At 38.1% G+C, this 20697-nt stretch overlaps 1 protein-coding gene across 1 annotated transcript in view; it reads left to right on the top strand.

Moving 5' to 3' along the window:
* The window catches only part of Slc28a3 (solute carrier family 28 member 3), a 32875-nt gene extending 13715 nt beyond the window's left edge, over positions 1-19160 (top strand). The window contains exons 8-17 of the mRNA XM_046462420.2: positions 428-508; positions 2709-2789; positions 4727-4852; positions 7212-7342; positions 9573-9741; positions 10538-10735; positions 14269-14350; positions 15146-15244; positions 15486-15606; positions 16864-19160. Of these exons, the coding sequence (XP_046318376.2) occupies positions 428-508; positions 2709-2789; positions 4727-4852; positions 7212-7342; positions 9573-9741; positions 10538-10735; positions 14269-14350; positions 15146-15244; positions 15486-15606; positions 16864-16990 (1215 nt within the window). The 3' untranslated portion in view covers positions 16991-19160. The remainder of the gene's footprint in view (positions 1-427; positions 509-2708; positions 2790-4726; positions 4853-7211; positions 7343-9572; positions 9742-10537; positions 10736-14268; positions 14351-15145; positions 15245-15485; positions 15607-16863) is intronic.
* The last annotated feature ends 1537 nt before the right edge of the window (positions 19161-20697 follow it).

The following is a 20697-nucleotide window of genomic DNA, read 5'->3' as shown; positions in this document are numbered from 1 at the left end:
GGCAGAAGGCATCAGATGGTGAGCTAGAGCAAGTGAACTCTCTCAGATCTCTTTTCTCTTCTAATAAAGCCACTACTGCCACTATGGGGGCCCCACCTTCACGCCCTCATCTAATCCTAATTATTTCCCAAAACCTCACCTCCAAGTGCCATTAACATATGAATCTGGGTATTAAGTTTCCAACACCTGAACTTTCAGGGGACATAGTCAAATCAATTTGACACTCAAGCCTATCTAGAAGAAATTAGAATAAGGGACTTAGAGAGGGAAGCTGCCTGGTAAAAGGGTTGTCAGTTCAAGAGGCATTTCCAGCATTGTTATGGTGTCTCTGATGGAGACAGGAGGCAGAGAGGAGACCTAATAGTAAACCTGCAATATTATTGGGGTCACCACTGACCCATAACTAACTCTGTTCCCCCATCCCCAGGTCTTGCCAATTGTGATTTTCTTCAGCACTGTGACGTCCATGTTCTACTACATGGGATTGATGCAGTGGATCATCAGAAAGGTACTGGGATTGGGACATACAAGGTGACAGGTGCAGAGTTGATTATTTCAGGTACAAAATCTTAAATGCCTTTTATCCAGGCATTTCTAAAGTGCCTTTCTCTTCCTACAAATATTCACCTCCATCACCAAAGTTATTACATTGAAACGCCAAATCCTGCACGTGCCCTAAGGGGAATTTTATCTCAGGGTCTTCTAATAGGGCTTTGATTTACAACCCACTGGATAACTCCATGAAACCATAGCAGTTACGTCTTTAACCAAGCAATTGAGGTCAAATACCTGCCAGGGGGACGTGGTGTTAATCCCTCCTCACAGTTACCTACACTAGGCCTCATACATACTGACAACTTGTCTTTAGAAAGTTACCAGAGTAGGTATGCCTCATCTTAGAGTTGCTAGAGAAATTAAAGCAGGAAAGCGAAGTGCTTTTCACTCTGGGGGTGGGGGAGTTTTATAAGCACACTTTTTTTTTAAAATGTAAGAGTTAAACTCATTCTTGCTGCTCCAGCAATTGAGTTCTACTCTCATGTCAGATCAGAAAACTAGATATTTGTAAGCTAGTTTGGATGCACATGGAAGCAGACCAATGCACACAGGGCTTGAGGGACAACCACAGCCTTCCTTTGATTCCTGTAAATAAATCAAAATATACAACCAGAAAGAGAAAAGACAGGAGAAAGAGAGAAAGAAAGAATAAGAATACCAGCAGAATTTGCAATCACAGTGAGCTCCAGTACTCATAATTTCCTGATTATTGGTTTATATATTCAGAATTACTGCACTCACATTTAGAATCCAAATTTTTAAAATTCTGATAATAATATTATTTGATGATAATATGTATCTGCTTAGAATCTTTGGAAAATGCACAGGAATAACTGCTTTTTTAAAGGAGAAAAAAAGGTCAATGGTAGAAACCCTGCTTAGCATAACAAGGTCATGAGTTCATTCACCAGAACCAAAATAAAGCAATTTTTAAAAATAAGAAGAAAGTATATAGTGCTTGTGTGAAATAATCTTACAGAGAAAGAGAGAGAAAGCCTTAAAAACAAATACAAATATGTTAAAAAATGATCATAAAAGTCTTTATTGTATCATAAATGCATGTAGATAATGTTATATATAACTGACAATGAAATTATACATCATTTTACATCTTGCTTTTCCAACCACTATTCAATGTAGCCATTTCCCATGCTAATAAATAATATCAAAAAGTAAATGTTTTTTAAAAAAGAATTACCGTACTCATATAGCTAAGTGGAAAAAAAGGAAATAGAATTTAACAAGAAGTCTGCATCCTGAGATAGGTATCATGGTCACTGGTTGAAAGGTTTATTAGTCACCTTTCCATTACTATGATAAATATCTGAGATAATCAACTTCTATAGAAGAAAGGTTTATTTAGGCTCACAGTTTTGGAAGTTTTGGTCCATGATTGATTTGCCTTGCTGCTTTGGGGCAGGGAATGCCTGCTCACCTGATGACCAGAATGTGAAAAGGGAAAGGAAATGACTGAGATTCCACAATATCTCCCAATGGCAGTGACCTAAGATCTCCCGCCAGGCATGGCCTTTTAAAGTTTTCACCACCAGTTGATAGTGATACAGTCTGGAGACTAAGCCTTTAACACATGGGGCTCTGGGGGACATTTCAGATTCAAATTATCACAGTAGGATCCATAAAACACTTTCATTTGAATTAATCAGAAAAAGCCAAACTTCAACTACATCTCACTATTTAATAGTTGACAAAACCACTTTCTTTGACAAAACAACTATTCTGTACTTTGGTTTCCACTTCTGTCAAATGGGCATAATATATAGGACATACTTCAAAAAGTAAAGATTCAATGCATTTCCTAGGTCAAGGGCTTACAACAGTGCCTAGAGTGCAGAAAAGCCCACCATAAGTGTTAACAAATATCACTTATTACTTTTATAAAGCATATCTGTAGAAATCATTTGTCTAATGTTCAAAAGTCTATACAATGACTCAGACTTACCACCCTTACAGGAGGATTTGATCAGCCTGCTCTATGGGCTAGATGGTTTATACATACATTTATCACCATCACCAACCTGCCCATGATTATTGAAGGCCTCAATATTTTACTCCAGTTCAAAAACGTTACCCCACTCTGAAGTTTATTATATAGACATAGCTCATCACTGACTTTGTCCCTTTCTTCCTTTTAGATCGGATGGATAATGCTTGTTACTATGGGCTCATCTCCTATTGAGTCTGTAGTTGCTGCTGGCAATATATTTGTTGGACACGTAAGTTGCAATACCAAGAAAGCAAGCAATACAAGACATCTACTAAATGGATAGTCTCTTTCTGAAACTCAGAATAGGAAAATACCATGGTATTGTCATTTCTTTTAGTGTGGAAAAAAAGATGTAAATAAGGGACCCTTAATTTTGGCAATGTCCAGATTCCAGAAAGAGAGGAAAGAAAGTTACCTCCCAAGTGTTTAGATATACTGGTATGGAATTGGGTTCCTGTAAGTTGTGAAGAAAAGTCGAGATATTTTATTAAAGCATAGGGCTTCTCATATACAAATTCTCTCTACAGTCTTTTCTGAGTTCATTGAATTGTTGAGGTTTCTGGTTGACTCTTCAGAAACAAGCAGCTCATCTCCTCAAATGGATTCCACTGTCTTAAAGCTGTAAACATGTAAAAGACAGCCTTGTATTCTACACTGCAATGCCTGTGGCAGTAAAGAAAACCAACAAAGGCCTTTTGCCAACAACCATGCAGCTGTATGAATAATTCTCATTCTCAACTTGTCCAAACTGGCCAACATTCTGTCTTTGCTGAGCATGAGTATAAAATGCCTTTATGTTTTTTTTTCTTCTCATTAAAGATATACTTTGGGGCTACAAATTTCACTTCCTTGATCCATCACAGGGATAAATGCTCTTTTGCCTGAAATCCATTTAAGCAAAGAAATATGATGCCAAGGATGTCCCTCAAAATAGCAGTATTCCTAAGAGGTGGAAAAGTGAGGAATGGTAATAAGCTACTCATCCCTCAGGATATATAGCTTCAGGGAGAATGGAATAATGCACCAATGAAGCCAAGGGTGAATATTGGCCAGAACCACTGTCCAGAAAAATTGGACTTGAAGCAAAAATGCAGTCACCCAGTGAAACACAGCTCCAAATGCCAGGCTTCCTACTGCTCCAATTTCTCCAGGAAGACTGAGCCTTCTTGGTAAGCCCAGCTCACCAGCCTGGAGCTCTTTAGTGGATATAGATGAAACATATTTCCTTCCCCTATGAGTTGAAATTATAATAATTACAGTCATAAAATCTCTCAGGACTAATTAGGGCACCATCTTGAGTTGATTGCTACTACCTGCAGGATAAGAAGGCTCACGTATTTGGACTCCTATTTAGTCTATAAACTGAGGCTCAATGCATTCAGTCTTATATAACAATTAGAAATAATAAGGATAAAAGTGTAAAATTGCACCCATGCTCCTATAGTACTTAATTTGATACTTAATATGCTGAAAACACAGCTATTATTGATGGAGATCCCTACAGGGCAGGCAGGCTGCCCTCCTTAATGAGATTTGAGTCTTTATAACTACACTCTGTCCAGTTCCTTTCTACCCATCAGAGAGGGATCATCTGAGTTTCAATTACAAAAGTGCCTAAGGGTACCTTCTTTGTAATTGCTGGTATTTTTTTAATACACCTGTCTCTTATTTTCCTGAAGTCTTTAGAAACAGGTTGAGTCTGTCTAGATGAAGCTAAATGGTGAAAAGTCACGGACCACGAGAATTCCACAGTCCACGAGCCAGACCACTGGGCAGTTACTTGGTCAGCCCTTAATCCTCATAGAATCCAGTCTATGCTAGATGGAGGCACCCTATAACTAGCTTCACAAATGTCAGGCTTTACCCATGACCATATATGACAATGACCTAGAGCTCAGATGACCCAGACATTCTCAAACTTGAGCAAGTCTCATAATTACTTGGAAGACTTTTAAAAACACAAATTGCTGGCCCTACCCCCAGAGTTTCTGATTCCATAAGTCAAAGAATTTGAATTTCTAACAATTCCCAAGTGATGCTGATGGAGTTGGTTCAAGGCTGACTCTTAGAAATACGGATTTAGGTAATGAAATGTTGTGCTGATTACACTCCTCCTCTAATATTTTAAAGGTCACATTTAATCCAATTATCCTTCTCTTTCTTCAGACAGACTCTCCACTGCTGGTCCGACCATATTTACCATATATCACCAGGTCAGAACTCCATGCCATCATGACTGCTGGCTTTGCTACAATTGCTGGAAGTGTCTTGGGTGCATACATTTCTTTTGGAGTAAGACTGTTTTGGAATTAACTTATGCAAATTTCAACCTCTTCTTTCTTTGATATTGTTATTTATTTGGTTTTTCCTTCGTTTTTTCTTTCCCATTGCCAGTGTAAAAGGAAGCCAAGAGAGTGCCTTTTTTGTAGTATGGCAAAAGTTAGTCAGTTTTCTTTGGCATTTGAATATAGTGACCCAAGGAGTTTGGGGTCTTCACTTTCATGTTCTTGCCTCCTAAATGTGAATTATTTCCAACCACAGCAATAGAAATCATATGATGAGGTTACTTTGACTAGAAGTTTAAGTCTGTTTTTTAAAAAAAATAAAAACTATTACTACTACTAGTAAAGATTTTAACAGGGGTCAGCCAACTATGGATGATTGGCCAAATCCAGAGCATAACTTATTTTTATAAATAAAGTTTTATTAGAAACCAGGTACTCCTATTTATTTGTCTTTGGCATAGTTGTGGCCTGCAAAACCACAATTATCTACTCTATGACCTTTTCAAAACAGATTTTTGGAACCTTGACCTACAGCAGTTGTTCTCAAACCTTACTGCACATTAGAATCACCTATAAATTTTCAAAGACCCTAATTCCCAGGCCCATAGCCCTGGTTAACTAAACAAAATTTGTTGGGGTGAGGCCCAGCCATCAGTATTTTTAAAACTTCTCAGATTTCAACTGAAAGCCATAAGCTAGTGGCCTATGGTGTAGGTCTGGAGAATGCTGTGATAGCCAATATTGTGCTCTGTGCATAGGCTGATAAGCCACACATTGACATAGACCTTGGCAGAGAAACCTAATCGTACAAGCAATACTCTGTGATTCGGGTGACTAGGATCTCTTGCAAGACAAGTGAGTTTCATTCCAGATTCTTCATTCAAGCTGGGGACAGCCAACTAGTAGAAAGAAGGAAGAAGAAAAAAGTGAAGGATATATTAGAGATAAGCAATATGAATGGATCCCTAGATTATTCACTCTGCCCCTACTGTGGGAATGCTGCCTTTAAAAATGGGCTAGGTCAGCTATCCCATTCCTTGGTATTTATCTTAAAGAACTGAAATCAGAATATTATATATATATATATATATATATATATATATATATATATATATATATATATATATATCACTCACAATGGAGTTCTACTCAGCCATAAAGAAAAATGAAATTGTGTAATTTGCTGGTAAATGTATGAAACTGGAGAATATCATGATAAGTGAAATAAGTCAGACTCAGAAAGTCAAGGATTGAATGTTTACTTTCATATGTGGAAGATACAGAGAAAAATAAATCAATAAATAAGGCTCTCATGAAAATGAAGAGAGACCAAAGGAATAGAGGGCAAGGGAAGTAAAGGGCAAGGGAAGGTACTAGGGAATGATGTCAAATTATGTCATGTCCATCTACAAATGTACCACAATGAAACCCACTTTATGTATAATTATAGTGCACTAATTTAAAAATAATAATAATAGAAGGAATATCTGTAGAGAAGATGGAGGGGATGGGGGAGGAAGAGTATCAGGGGGAGGAAGAAATGGAGGGAAAGGAGGGGTCTTGGGGAATGAGAATGATCATCATGTTATGTGCATGTGCGAACGTATCACAATGAATCCCACTTTTATGTAAAAATTTAATGCACAAAAAAACTTTTAAAAATGAAACTCCATCTTTAACTTGAAAATAATGGGATAGGTGTTATAGGAATGCAGAGGGAGACACTGGATATGGGATTCTCAAAATGTAGGGAAGAGAATCCAGAAGCAATGTCAAGTATGTGGAGTGGGAAGGAGAAAGAGTAAACTTGTCACAAGGAAAACAGAAATAATTTACAGAATCAAAGGGACTCTGGATAAAAGCATATTGTGTAAAGACACAAAGGATTACAGGAGAGCAAAAGGAAGGTGGAGAGGGGGAATATCATGCCTTTACATAGATTAGGAATCCTGTCTCCATGCCAGTCCACCCCAGATAACCCATCTAAATTGATGATGAAATGAAATATAGGCTAAAGGGACTTTATGTCATTTAAAAAGATAACATAGAGGCTGAGGAGTCTTCTTTGAGAGTTCGTAAAATTCACTATTACTTATCTTCTGAAATGATCAGATTTGGGCTTTGTGCTTTTCCTTCAAGAATGTGGCCAATTAACTTGAATTTATTCTCTGTCCCTCTAACTCTCAGGGTGATGCCATGGCTTGGCTCATGGACAAAAGTTGCTCTTCCAAACCTCCAAAGAAGCATTGCTTTCTGGCATAGAATTGACTCCTGTTCCATCTCTTCCCTATAAGGCTTTTGAATCATTTTTTCTGAATATAAGAGTAAAGTTCAGCTTGTTTGCTTGCTTTCTTCTGAAATTTCAGGTTTCATCCACCCACTTATTAACAGCTTCAGTTATGTCAGCACCTGCATCATTGGCTGTTGCTAAACTCTTTTGGCCTGAGACAGAAAAACCTAAAATAACCCTCAAGAATGCCATGAAAGTGGAAAATGGGTAAGTGGGACATGTTACCTAATCAGTGACTGCGTTAGTCAGGTTTTCATTTGCTATGATCAAAATACCTGACAAGAACAACTTAGAAGAGGAAAGGTTTATTTTGGCTCACAGTTTCAGAAGATTCAGTCCATGGTCAGCTGACTCCAAGGCAGAAACATCATGGCTGAAGGGCATAGTGGAAGAAAGCTGTTCAGCTCATGACAGTGGGGAAAATAGAGAAGAGAGGAAGGGCTCAGGACAAGATAAGTCTTTCTGGGGCACACCCCCAGTGACCTATTTCCTCCAACTAGGTACCACCTGTGGTGCAATCCAGCAAACACCTTATTGTATTAGGGATTATGCTTCCAACTCATGAGCCTTTGGGGACATTCCAGATCCAAACCATAACAGTGACTACACAAGTTGGAGCATGAAAGTCCAAATTCAAAACAGCAAAAATTTGATAGAGAGAAAGCACAGAGTGGATTATGATATTAAAGTAGATTTAATTTCCTCTGATCAGACTTTACCAAAAAACATCTTTCTCAACACTTCAGGAAAACCTTTCTAAATACCTGAATTCCAATACGTTTCTTTAACTGTTCATCATAAATATATTTTATTGTAAATACAGCATAGTGTTCATTGAGCTTTTGTTTAAAGGTGTTAGAAAGCCATAGGATGAGCATTTCTGGAGTTGCTTTATATAACAAGAAAGTTCATCTTCTTTTTTCCTGTGAAAAAGAAAGAAAAAGGGGTGGGAAAAACTATAAGATTTTAAATGTTCAGAAGTATTTCATTAAATAATAATTCATGGACCATGATGTATCGAAGAGTCATCCCTTATTTGTAGGAAAATCAAGTCATAATCGGGAGTGGAAAAGCAAAGTTGCTGAAGAATACAGTAAAGGTTAAGCATTCCTAATCAAAAATTCTAAAATCCAAAATCTAGAACTTTTAACACTACAAGTGAAAAAGTCCATACCATTGAACTTTGTCTCATGCACAAAATTGTTTAAAATATAACATAAAAACTTTAAGTCCATGTGTATAAGGTATATGTGAAACAAATTAATTTGTTATTTAGACTTGGGTCTTATCCCCAAGGTATCTCATTATGTATATGCAAATATTCCAAAATCTAAAACACATTTGGTCCCAAACATTTTGGATAAGAGATATTCAACCTGTAGAATGATTTCACTTATGAAGTTAGTAAGCCTGCATATTTGAAGATGTATCATTTAGAGATAAAGTATGTGGGAAAATTGTAAAGAAAGGGAATGATAATCAGAATTGAGGGAGGCAGGAACCTCTGAGATTAGAAGAGTAGGGAGGGGATAAGATTACACACTGGAGAATTTATAGGCATACCAAAGTACTTGACAAGAGCAACTTAGAGAAGGAAAGCATTATTTTGGGTTCTTGGTTTCAGACATTTAGTCCATGGTCAGCAGACTCTATTGCTCTGGACCCAAGATGAGGCAGAACATCATGGCAGAAGGGCTGGTGGAGGAAAAACATTCAGCTCATGGCATCCAGGAAATAGAGACACTAGTGACAACCTATTTTCCCCAAGGGTATGCCTCCAGCATCCTACTTCCTCCAGATACTACCAACCCACCTACAGTGACCACCCAGTAGTCCATTCAACTTATTAATCCATCAAATGGATTAAACCACTGATGAGGTTACAAATCTCATAATCTAATCACTTCAAGTCTGAACATTCTAGCATTAACACATGAGCTTTTCAGGGGACATCTTGTATCCAAACCATAACAAAAGGTGATGGGACATTCCATTTTGTAAATGAGGTGACAGCTATACAGGCCTTCTAAAATTATTACTCTTTATACCATGAATATTTTATAAATATTGTCTGGTAGCTACTTTCAATTAAAAATTCTAAACCTCTACTTTTTAATCATTTTCCAATTTTTATTATAAATGCCCCAAATTTAAAAAGCAATATTGAGGCTGGAGGTGCACCTCAATGATTGCACAAGTTTTAGCATGTGTGAGGCCCTGAGTTCAATCTCCAGCATCATGAAAAAAAAATATTAAAAAGGATAATAGTTAGATGCCAATATGCTCACCACCTATATTCAACATCATGATTTCATGGGATTCAGATGAGTATTTTGACCAAGGTAGAGATCTAAATGTTTGCCTCTCACTCAAATGAGGTCTGTTTCTGCCATTTCTGCATCTGTGGTAACTCTGGAATTGCTATCTTTTTATAAAGTGATTCAAGGAATCTCCTAGAAGCTGCAACACAGGGAGCATCCGCATCTATCCCTCTGCTGGCAAGCATCGCTGTGAATCTGATTGCCTTCTTGGCCCTGTTGTCTTTTGTGAATTCATGCCTGTCCTGGTTTGGAAACATGTTTGACTACCCACAGCTGAGTTTCGAGGTATAATTCCATCATGCTTCTGCTTTCTGTTTTGTTTCTATCCTTGTTTAAGTTTGTGTACAGCCTTCCCTAACTACCCGCGGTGTACTCTCACAAACTGCAGAAACTCCTCAGCGGGCTTCCCCCATCTTCCCAACCCCACCCTCTCCTACCACCCTCCTTCCTCCAGACAGTCATTTGCTCCTGACTCCACCCCCAAGATTCCAGGTTGCTTCAAAGCACCCAATTCCAGCCTTGACTCCTGTCTTAGTCTGCTTTTTGTTACAATAACAAATGCCTGTCTGGGTAATTTATAAAGAAAAGAGTATATTTTATCTCACGTTCTGAATGCTAGAAATTCAAGGTCAAGTGGCTGCATCTGACCAACTTCAAGTGAGGGCTATTGTTTGTACCCTGTATAGTAGAAACATAGAAAGGGCAAATGGGCATGTGCAGAGAGGGAGAGGGGAGACAAAGGAGCTCACCCACTTTATAACAACATACTCTCTTGAGAACTACTACATACCAGAAAAAACTAATCCAGTCTCTCTTGGGAAAGATATTAATTCATCTGATGGGCTCTACCATCTCTCAGCAGCATTACACTGAGGACCAAACCTCAACAGGAGTTTTGGTAAGGATGAACCCATATTTAAACCATAGCAACTCCTGATATATAATGATGGGAAACAGAATATGAGGGGATATCTTGTGTCTAAAAGAGATAGAGGATTCAGGAACAATCTTGTTGAGAGAATGAGGCAAAAGAACTAGAAGCAAATGCCTGTTCTAACCAAATATATTCTGGGTTTTGCAGCTAATATGCTCCTACATCTTCATGCCCTTTTCCTTCATGATGGGAGTGGACTGGCAAGACAGCTTTATGGTTGGCAGACTCATAGGTTATAAGACATTCTTCAATGAATTTGTGGCTTATGAGCAACTCTCACAATTGATCAACTTGAGGAAACAGGCTGGACCTAAATTTGTGAATGGCACTCAGCAATATATGTCAGTGAGTAAATTGTCTGATTTTTCCGTGTACTTCTTCACCTAAATTCATTTGTCATCTAGTGACTTGTGCCTTTGTGCATCAGACACTATGCCAGGCACTTGAGTTATACCAGAGAACAAAACAAATCAAAAATCCTTAATCTTGTGGAGTTCATAATGTACATGGCACTTCATTATTTTCAACTATATTGAATTAATCATGTGTGCATATGTGTGTGTGTGTGTATGTGTGTAGGGGGAACAGAGGAGAGAGAAACACTCATCCATATCAGTGATAATTTACTTTTGAAGACTGCAGACAAAACCTTTAGACACAGGAGCTGAGACTGAAACCAATCAGTCAAAAGTATTTATTGAATGCCTTCTATGTGTAATATGTTCCATACCAAGACCAAGTACTGAACAAGTCACTGCTCTGTTAGTTTTGCATCTTTGTGGAAAAATACCTGAGATGATTAACTTCTAAGGAGGAAAGTTTTATATTGGCTTATGATTTCAGAGGTTTTAATCCATAGTCTGTTGGTCTCATTGCTTTGGAGCCTGTAGTATATCATGACAAAAGTATATAGCTTTGGAGATCTGTTCACCTCATGGGAGCCAAGAAGCAAAAAGAGAGGAAGAGGTGGGGTTGGGTCCCAATTTCTCCTTCAAAGACATGCCTCCAATGACCTAGATTCCTTCCACAAAACCCCACCTCTTAAAGGCTCCACCATCTCCCAAAGGCACCATCAACTGGGGACCAAAACCTTTAACATATGGAACTTTGGGGGTCATTCATGATTCAAATTATAACAGGTCCTACCCTCATGGAGCCCATAGTCTAATGATCACAAAGCCCTCTTCCTTCCAGGGGAAGGAATTTTATGAGCTCTGAGAAACTGCCTAAATGCAAAATGGTGCCTGGCCACCATCAAGAGATGGTAAGATGCATTATTACCATCCAGGGGGATGACAGGGAAGAAAAAACTCAGGTCTATGATCTGAAAACCTTGATTTAAATGCCTCATAATCATGTCAACTTCAGAGCAACAGCCTACAAAGAGATGCTCATGTCTGCCTGGACTTTGGTGGAATGAGGAAATTGGATGAGGCTGTATTTGTAGCTGAATCTCCAACTTCTTACCCCCCAAACAATAGAATTGTCATAGTGGAAACTAAACTATTTCCATTCAGGCAATAGTGAATATTTTTGACCACCACCATTTCTATAACCTACTTGTGGTTAATGTCCCAGGTTCATATTGGGTTTTAAAAGGCAAAGGAGGGAAAGCAGGCTGCCCAAGTATTGATACTGTTCACCCCCAACACCAACACCACCCCTTCCAGCTGCCCAAAGACCAGTCATACTAATTGAATTGTGTCCCACATGTCACACAAGTTAGCAACAGCCTATTCCAGGACCACTGATTACACTTCTCAATCAGAGGCATTTTGACATTGCTGATGAACACTTAGCAATTTGCTATTAGAAGTAGTGCCATGGTGGCTGTCCTTGTATGTGTAGCATCTTTGCTTGCACTCAAGAAGAGCTGTAGCGTGAATTTTGTAATGCAGTACATCCTTTTCCATTTTGAATCTTTCACATAGGTGGACAAAGGCCAAATTGAATCATCCCAACCTCCCTTTCCTCTTCTTATAAAACCATACTTGGCCACATCTGTGTATTCCTTTGCCCCACAATCCCCAGACAGGGAAAAGAAGAGTCATAAGTCCTTCATGCCATCTCCCTCCTCAGTCTCTTAATAAGCGTGGCTATTTTGAAGCCAATTGAACTAAATGAAAAGCACTAGAAAGAGCAGGGGACGAGGATGAGCTTTTCCAGGAACAGTAGACTGTGCAAATACTCAATATTATTTTTCCTCCCTGCTGTTTGCACACTGTTTGAAAATAACAAAGAAGTTCTCAGAAACTATGAGATAGAAGAGGGGCCTTCCAGTCAACAAAAACTTACCACAAGCACTTCAATCTTAAGTGTGAGCTTTTAAAAATCCAGTTAGCACAAGAAAAAAATAAAGTATTACTAGTGAATGTAGCATGGTTGGTTTGTTCTTTGAACCAAATCATAGATGTTTTAGGATACTGGAAAAAAATTATTGTCCCAATGATGTAGGTACCTTTCTTCCTTCTCTTGCTTCCAAATGGGCATCCAAACATGTCCGTGGTATGACCAGAACTGGGAAAGAAAGGGAAGCACACACTGTGGCCAGACTAGACGGCAGCCCCTGTGATATATGAGAATTTCTTTTTACTAATATTATTTCTTAATTTTCCTCTAGACCCTTTGTAGTCAACAACCCCATGAAGACCTAGTCCCAGGCAACCAATGATCTTTCTTTCACTGTCGATTATTTTTGGCTTTCAATAAGCATTCAGCATTCATGTTGTTGTATATATTACTTCCATTTTCTTTTTCTTGCAGAGCAGCATTTTATTTTATAGATATTCATACTGTGTCCATTTTCCTACTGAAGGACATTTGAGTTGTTTTAAGTGTGGGGCTATTAAGAGTAAAGCTGTTATAAATATTCATGTACAGTATTTGGGGGGTCATATGTTTTTATAATTCTCTTAGGAAAATTGCTGGTTCATACAGGCAGCATGTATTAACTTGATGAGAATCTGCCATAAAACAGCATGGCTGTGTCCTTTTGCGTTCCTACCAGCAATACACGAGTTTCCGTTGCATTGTAATTTTGCCATACTTACACGAGTTTCCGTTGCATTGTAATTTTGCCATACTTCGTATTGTCAGTCTTTTTAAACTTTAGCCATTTTAGTAAATGTATAGTGGTATCTCATTGTTTTTCATTTGCATTTCCCTGGTGGCTAATGATGTTGAGCACCTTTTCATGAGCTTCTTGTTCATTTGCATCTTTTGTGAAGTATGCAAATCTCTCCACCCATTTTTCCTTGGGTATTTGTCTTCTTATCGAGTAATAGCAGTTCTTTATATATTTTGAATAAGTTCTTTGTCAAATAAATGTAATGTGAATATTTTCTGGGACCAATTTTGTATCTCCACCAACTAGTACTACACCTGGCACATTGTAGCAGGTGGCCAGGTCCTATGGAATATTGGAAATTATCAATGAGCAGGAAGTAGCATTTTTAGAAACCAAGGCCACCAATTCGAAGTCCATTGTAGAGCATTTCTTGAATCTCCAGCCCTCTTCACCCTCTCTCAAAATTCAAGGGGAGGGCTGGGATGTGGCTCAAGTGGTAGTGCGCTCACCTGGCATGAGTGCGGCCCAGGTTCGATCTTCAGCACCACATACAAACAAAGATGTTGTGTCTGCTGAAAACTAAAAAATTAATATTAAAATTCTCTCTCTCTCTCTCTCTCTCTCTCTCTTAAAAAAAATTCAAGGGGAGGTGGTAAAAACTGCCCAGGAAACAATGGGTATTTGCCACTATATGCTGTGCATTTATTTGTTAATATCAATTCTGTAGTCAAAATACAAAGCCAAGTTGGGATGTCAGGTTTCTTAGGCTGGGTCAGGTCATGGATCCATTGGTGTTTATGCTTGCTTGCAGATTCGTTCTGAGACAATTGCCACTTATGCCCTCTGTGGGTTTGCCAACTTTGGTTCCCTAGGAATGATGATCGGTGGACTTGGTAAGTGAAAAGATATTCTTCTACAACAGATGTAACATAAAAATACTTTGGAACTCCATCTAACTCTAATGATATTCATGTCAGGAGAAAAGTTACCCTCGATAGTAGAAAATCCTCTGGGGTCTATTTTTTATCCCCACTCTACAAGATAGATTTCCTTTGTACACCCAAACTAGCCTCAGAAACAATATCCTCAAACTTACAGATGCCTCTCCCAACCCAAAGTAACCCAGAAGTTTCACTTGTATACTAACACCAGAAGATTGACTGATTGATTTTTATTTTGTGGTGGATTGAACCCAGAGTTACTCTACCACTGAGCCATACCCCCAGCCCTTTAATTTTTTTGCTTAGAGACAGAACCTTGCTAAGTTGTCCGGGATGGTCTCACAGTTGTTATCCTACTGCATCAGCCTCCTGAGTAGCTAGGATTACAGGCGTGTACCATTATGTTTGGATTTATAATACCTCCCTGCAGAAGGATTCTGGGGACCAATCAAAGATTGGTGGGAAAATGCTGTGATTTATGAGTGATGTCTCCCACAGGCATGGAAATAGTCGGTCACAGTTCTGAGTCACCATGTCAGACCATCTCATCAATGGATCCCTCCGTGCATCCCCTTTGATTTGCCATGCTCTCCATGCTCTCTGAGCCCTTTGGATAAAACTAAGGACTTGTTTCTTTCCAACTGACCTGAAACTCCAATATCAGAACACTTTTTAGAGGCTACAAATTTGGATTTCTAACCAGTAGAATCAACATTAAACTCAAACAGCTCCTTTCATGTCTCCCAGCCTCTCTAGCTCCTGGCAGAAAGCGGGACATCGTTGCTGGAGGAATAAGAGCTCTGATCTCAGGGACCGTTGCTTGCTTCATGACAGCCTGTGTCGCAGGTACTACATCCCATCCTTTGTGTCCTGGGTGCCTACGGAAGGCAGCTTTCAGGAAAGCAAGGTCCCCAATCCTTATATGCAGCATATGCTGCTGCAGAAAGCTGAGAGTCAGAGCTGCCATTAAGCATATTGTAAATTTAAATGTGTGGTATGGAGGCGGCTGGGGAGAAGCTTAGAACAGAAGGAGAGTTCGGTGACTTCACTAATTATGAAAATAAATGGCACTCTGTTCCACTTCTAGGCATACTCTCTGGCACCCCTGAGGACATCAACTGCCATCACATTTTAGAGAATGCCTTCAGCTCCAGTTTACCTAGCAATGCAACCACAGTGGTGTCTTGTTGCCAAAGTCTGTTGAGCAGGTATTGCAATTTTTGTTAATGAAACTATTTTTCTTTAATTTTTATATTGTTATAGGTACACTGCAATTATACATGAGTAGAATTCATTGTTACATATTTGTACACACACACATTATAACAATATAATCTGGTCGATTTCACTCCCAATATCTTCCCTTCCCCTTTCCTCCTCCCTTCCACTCCTGTGCTAGTCTCCTCAGGTGTTGTACTCTTGATTATAACTTCTCTATACTTGCTTATTAATAGTCAAATCCAATCTTAAGACTTTGTCCACTTACTTTTATAACTCTTATTTTAACATAAGACTGAACATCAATTACATCAATGTTTCACTTTGACTTTTCTAGGAACTAAAATTCTCAGTAGTACTGCTCAAGTATTTAATATGTACCCAGCTATACATCTGTCACTTCATATGAATTATGTCACTTAAAACTTGCAATCACTGTATGTTGAGCACTATTACTTTTTTTTTCTTTTTTTGCATTTGATATAGCAGAGGCTTAGGGAGGTTATGTCCACTCAAGAAAAATTAGTGCCAGCACAACCAAGATAATTCATGCCCATCTACCCACAAAGATAATTCATGCCCATCCACCCATGCTCCACCCGCTACTGCCTCCCTTCCAAGGGGATCAAGACTATCCATCTGACAACATGGTGATAGACTGTAGTGGATAAGAGGACACCAGGGGCCCATGCAGCCATCTCTACCTTCTATGATTTCTACTCACAAAATCAGTATCCCCACCATCCCAGAAGCTCTCTTTTATGTGCAGGTGCATTACAAAGATTGATTCTATCTCTGCTTCTTCTGGTAAATAGGAAAAATCCTTGAAGTCACACAGAATTTGAGAGCCAAAATTAATTCCCCCATGCCTGTCTGTAACTGTCTTTAACTCACCCTAACCAGAATGTGAGGGGGAAAAAATCAGATTTCTGCCCTGTGCCTTGCTTTTTTTTTTTTTTTTTTGGCAGAGGGGGAGGGTGGTTACAGATACCAGGGGTGCCTTAGCACTGAGCTATATCCCCAGCCCTTTCTATTTTTTATTTTGAGACAGGGTCTCACTAAGCTGTTGAGAGTCTCACTAAGTTGCTAAAGCTGGCTTCAAACTTATTCCTCCTGAGTTTCTGGAATGCAAGAAGGATGCACCACAGTGTCCCATTCCTGTGACATTTTTAATGTGTCACCTTCTGCTCACCCATTGTTTCTGCTGTACAAGGCTCAACTAATGGTTTCATTCTACTTTCCACCAGCACTACTGCCAAGGAGCCTGGTGAGGTCATCCCAGGAGGAAACTACAACCTGTACTTTGTGAAGGGCTGCTGCAAATTGTTGAATCCACCAACACTGAACTGCAGTTGGATCCCTGACACATTTTGAATTCCACCACTTCCCCATTGGAACTCTGAGTGAAGATGTTGAGCTATTGTCTATGGATTAATAAATTTAATCATGGAATCAAGTTTATTTGCAAGGAAAGAAGAAAAATTAAGAGTGAACCTTCCAGAGCTATAACATCTCCCTGCTTCCCTTCCCTCCCCAACACACCTTCTCCACACTATCACCTACTATGATGTCTCCAACTGAGGTATCATCTCCACTCTCAACAGTGTCTTCTAACCTTACGTTTTTAAGGCATTTCATGACAATACAGGTTTAAACAATAGCTCTCAACAACACGGCTGTGACTCAGCCATATCTTCTTAGTATGCTAAATGGGCCCAGAGTGACTTGTTTTAAATACATCTCAGGTGACATCACTCTGCATTCACCCTAACTTCCCTGAAATAATTTGAACTTGAATTTCACCCAAAAGGAAGGCTGATCAGCAAACACCTACTGATTGGCTATCATCCAGAGGTCCTACCTAAATCCAGATTTCTTCAGAAAAGCATGTAGACCATACCAGAATAAGGATTTAAATTCTGTAATCTTGGAAAGTTGTATCAATCAGTTTAAGTTAAGTTATACTGCAGTAACAAACAATCACAAAAAGTTGTAGCTAAATTTATCTTTCACTCATATTATGTTTGTAATGGTCAACTTTGGCTTAATCTATATTTTCTTAATTTCCAGGATGCAGGCTAAAGAAGCAGCCTTTGTGTGAGGCATGCTGGTGTTAGAGAGGGAAAAGAAAGGTAGGGATAACATGATGGTTCTTAAAATTTCTGCTAGTGGAAGTGACACCATTCACTTGCCCTATATTCCATTACCCAGAAGAAGTCCTATGGGAAATATAATGTCTGTGACCATAGATGAATTATCCTATCAAAGAGAAGGATGGTGAGTATTTTACAAGAATAATATGATACTACAGAGTACATGATATCTATTCTTCCTTCAAGGAGTCGACTTGTTACAGGACATAATGGTAGGTCTATTCATGTGCAAATTTAGTAATATTCCTGGTGACAAGACTGGAAAGCAATCTTCATTCAAAAAAAAAAGCCATATAAGGACTAATCAAGAAGAAAAATAAGTTCTTGTTCAGATCTGAACAACTTCATTAATATTTCCATTGACCAGAGAGGTGTCAACATCAAATTTCCTAACTGGGTCTCAGAAAATGTCAGAGATGATGGTGCTTTCCTTTAATGACATGCTCATCACTGATGCTCTTAATATTCCAAAGAACACATTGTGTGAGAAAACACCAATGCCTCTGAGTCAAAAAGTGACTCACAGAGAAGAGACTCTGAATGTGACAAAGTTCTGATACCTTAAGCAATTTGTTTCTTTTTTTTTTCCTCTGTTCATCCACAGAAGTTATTATTTTTAAAAAAAAAAATCATGAGTAAACAGTTGTGTTGTTTTGCTGTTCTTTTGGTTTTGGGTTGTTAGATGTGAAGGAGTGATCTCAAAGGACTCTTTATCCTTGAAGTAAATATACCAAAATATTTCTAATTTTTTATTTGTATCCATTTTTCTTGGGATCCAATATGCCCTTTCATTCTTTACACTTTATTTTAGGAAAATATATTTGCATGTCTTTTTGGTTTCAGGCTTCATTGTAACATAGGACAATATGTCAACACTGCCAATAATTCACATGTTGGTTCTCCTTTCTCAGCTATGGCTATGTAATGACAAAAGATAGAGTTTAAAAATTGGTTGGCTTTTAGAGAGCCTCGGGAATGAAATAGAATAGAAGAATCCAAAGAGTTAAAAAGAATTAGAAAATCTTTTGTCATTACTATTCTTTAAATATTTGTAACTCTCCTCTAAGCTTGTTTTTTTTACATAATTGCTACTCTGCTTATTATTAAGTTTGTGTTTTCAAATTGTAAAATTAGTCATCTTTAATAAAAAATGAAGATTGTATAAACATATTTCTCCCCACCCTGTTTACCTGGCTCTTCTGCCAGTACCACACCCCCAGGCTGTCACTGTTAATTGACTAGCACACACACCTTTCTCCTTGCTTATACAAATGGTTTATTAGAATGCAGGGGATTTATTGTTGGTGAACAAATGGAATGACTCTATTTACACATTATCTTTAACTTCCTTCTTTTTAGTTGGCAATAAACATGGACATTCCTGCAAATTATTTATAATTCTAACTTTATCCTTCCCTTCTCCCTATTTATTGTATGTGTATCACACATATATGTACAATTCTACATAAATGATATAATATACATACTGGGGGAGGAATGGAGTTGGACACATGTTATAATTCAGGTCTTGAATGTTACCCAAAGACCCATGTGGTGAAGGCGTGGTCCCCAGCCCATGACACTGTTGGGAAATGGTGGAATCTTTAGGAGGTGGGGCTTGGTAGAAGGAAGTTAGGTTCTTGGGGGCATGCCCCCAAAGGGGATATTAGGACCTTGGCCTCTTTCTCTTCCTTTCCTTCTGCTTCCCAGCCATCATGAGGTGAACAAACCTCTTCCACCGCATGTTCCTACTATAATGTACTATGCCACCACAGGATTAAAACAACAGGGCCACCTAAGCATGGACTAAAACCTCTGAAATCACGATCCAAAAGAAACCTTTATTCCTTAAGAGTTGATTACCTCAGTTGTTTGGTCTCAGTAACAGAAAGCAAACTAACACATTTTTTTCTCTTTGCTTTTTTCCCTTCCACTGTCCTGACTCACCATATACAGGTAACCTGGGTTAAATAACCCGAAACAGGGTCACTATATATTTTTTTTTCAATATCAGGCCATATTTTACAAACATAGACATCTACTGAGGATTGGTATAGTCGTTTTACAAAACTTGGGCTACTGACATTTCTATTAATTTGCTTTTCTTCCATGATAATGTTTGTAGATATTTCTTCAATCCTACTGGAAAAACTTTAACTCATTGTAGCCTAATTCATTATAAGCATAGTGTGAGTGTGTGTGTGTGTGTGTGTATGATATATATACATTAGATATAATATATAACATATATACCTATATCATATATATATACATATATATATATATAGAGAGAGAGAGAGAGACAGAGAGAGAGAGAGAGAGAGAAAGGGGGAGAGAGAGAGAGAGAGAGAGAGAACAAATCATTCTTCTGTGGACATCCATTCACTTTAATTCCAGATTTTGCCTTTGGGGTTATTTTTATATTGTTTTCTACTTTGAACATTGTGTATATATTTTCTTTACATACCAATGTTTTTGTTTCCTATAACATGCTGACTCATAGAAAGACAGTGAAAATTATATACATTTTAAGATTTTCTTATAGCTACATTTAAAAAAAATAAAAAGAAAACAGTAAAATTAAATTTCATAAAATATATTTAACCCAAATAGCAAAGATATCATTTCAATTACATATTTTATATTCTTATCAAACTAGGTCTTCAAAATCTGGAATGCATATTTCATTTGAGGCCCCAAACTTTTATTGGAATACTTAATCTATGTTTACAGTTCATAAAATTAAAAGTTAAAAAATAAATTCATATGCCCAGGTTGTTCTAAACATGCTTAAAAGTTTTCCAATAACTAAAATAAGTGTCAGTTTTTAGCTTAAAATTAAATTTTTAGTTACTCAGTTATTCCATATTTCAAATACTAGTGGCTACCATATTGGGCAGAAAAGTTCTATAGGATTTCTTAGGTGAA

The sequence above is a fragment of the Marmota monax genome, unplaced genomic scaffold (genome assembly GCF_021218885.2).
Source record: "Marmota monax isolate L192 unplaced genomic scaffold, Marmota_monax_Labrador192_F-V1.1 WCK01_AAM20220418_F8-fsc00336, whole genome shotgun sequence".
NCBI lineage: Eukaryota > Metazoa > Chordata > Mammalia > Rodentia > Sciuridae > Marmota > Marmota monax.
This window is presented reverse-complemented; position numbering and strand designations above follow the sequence as displayed.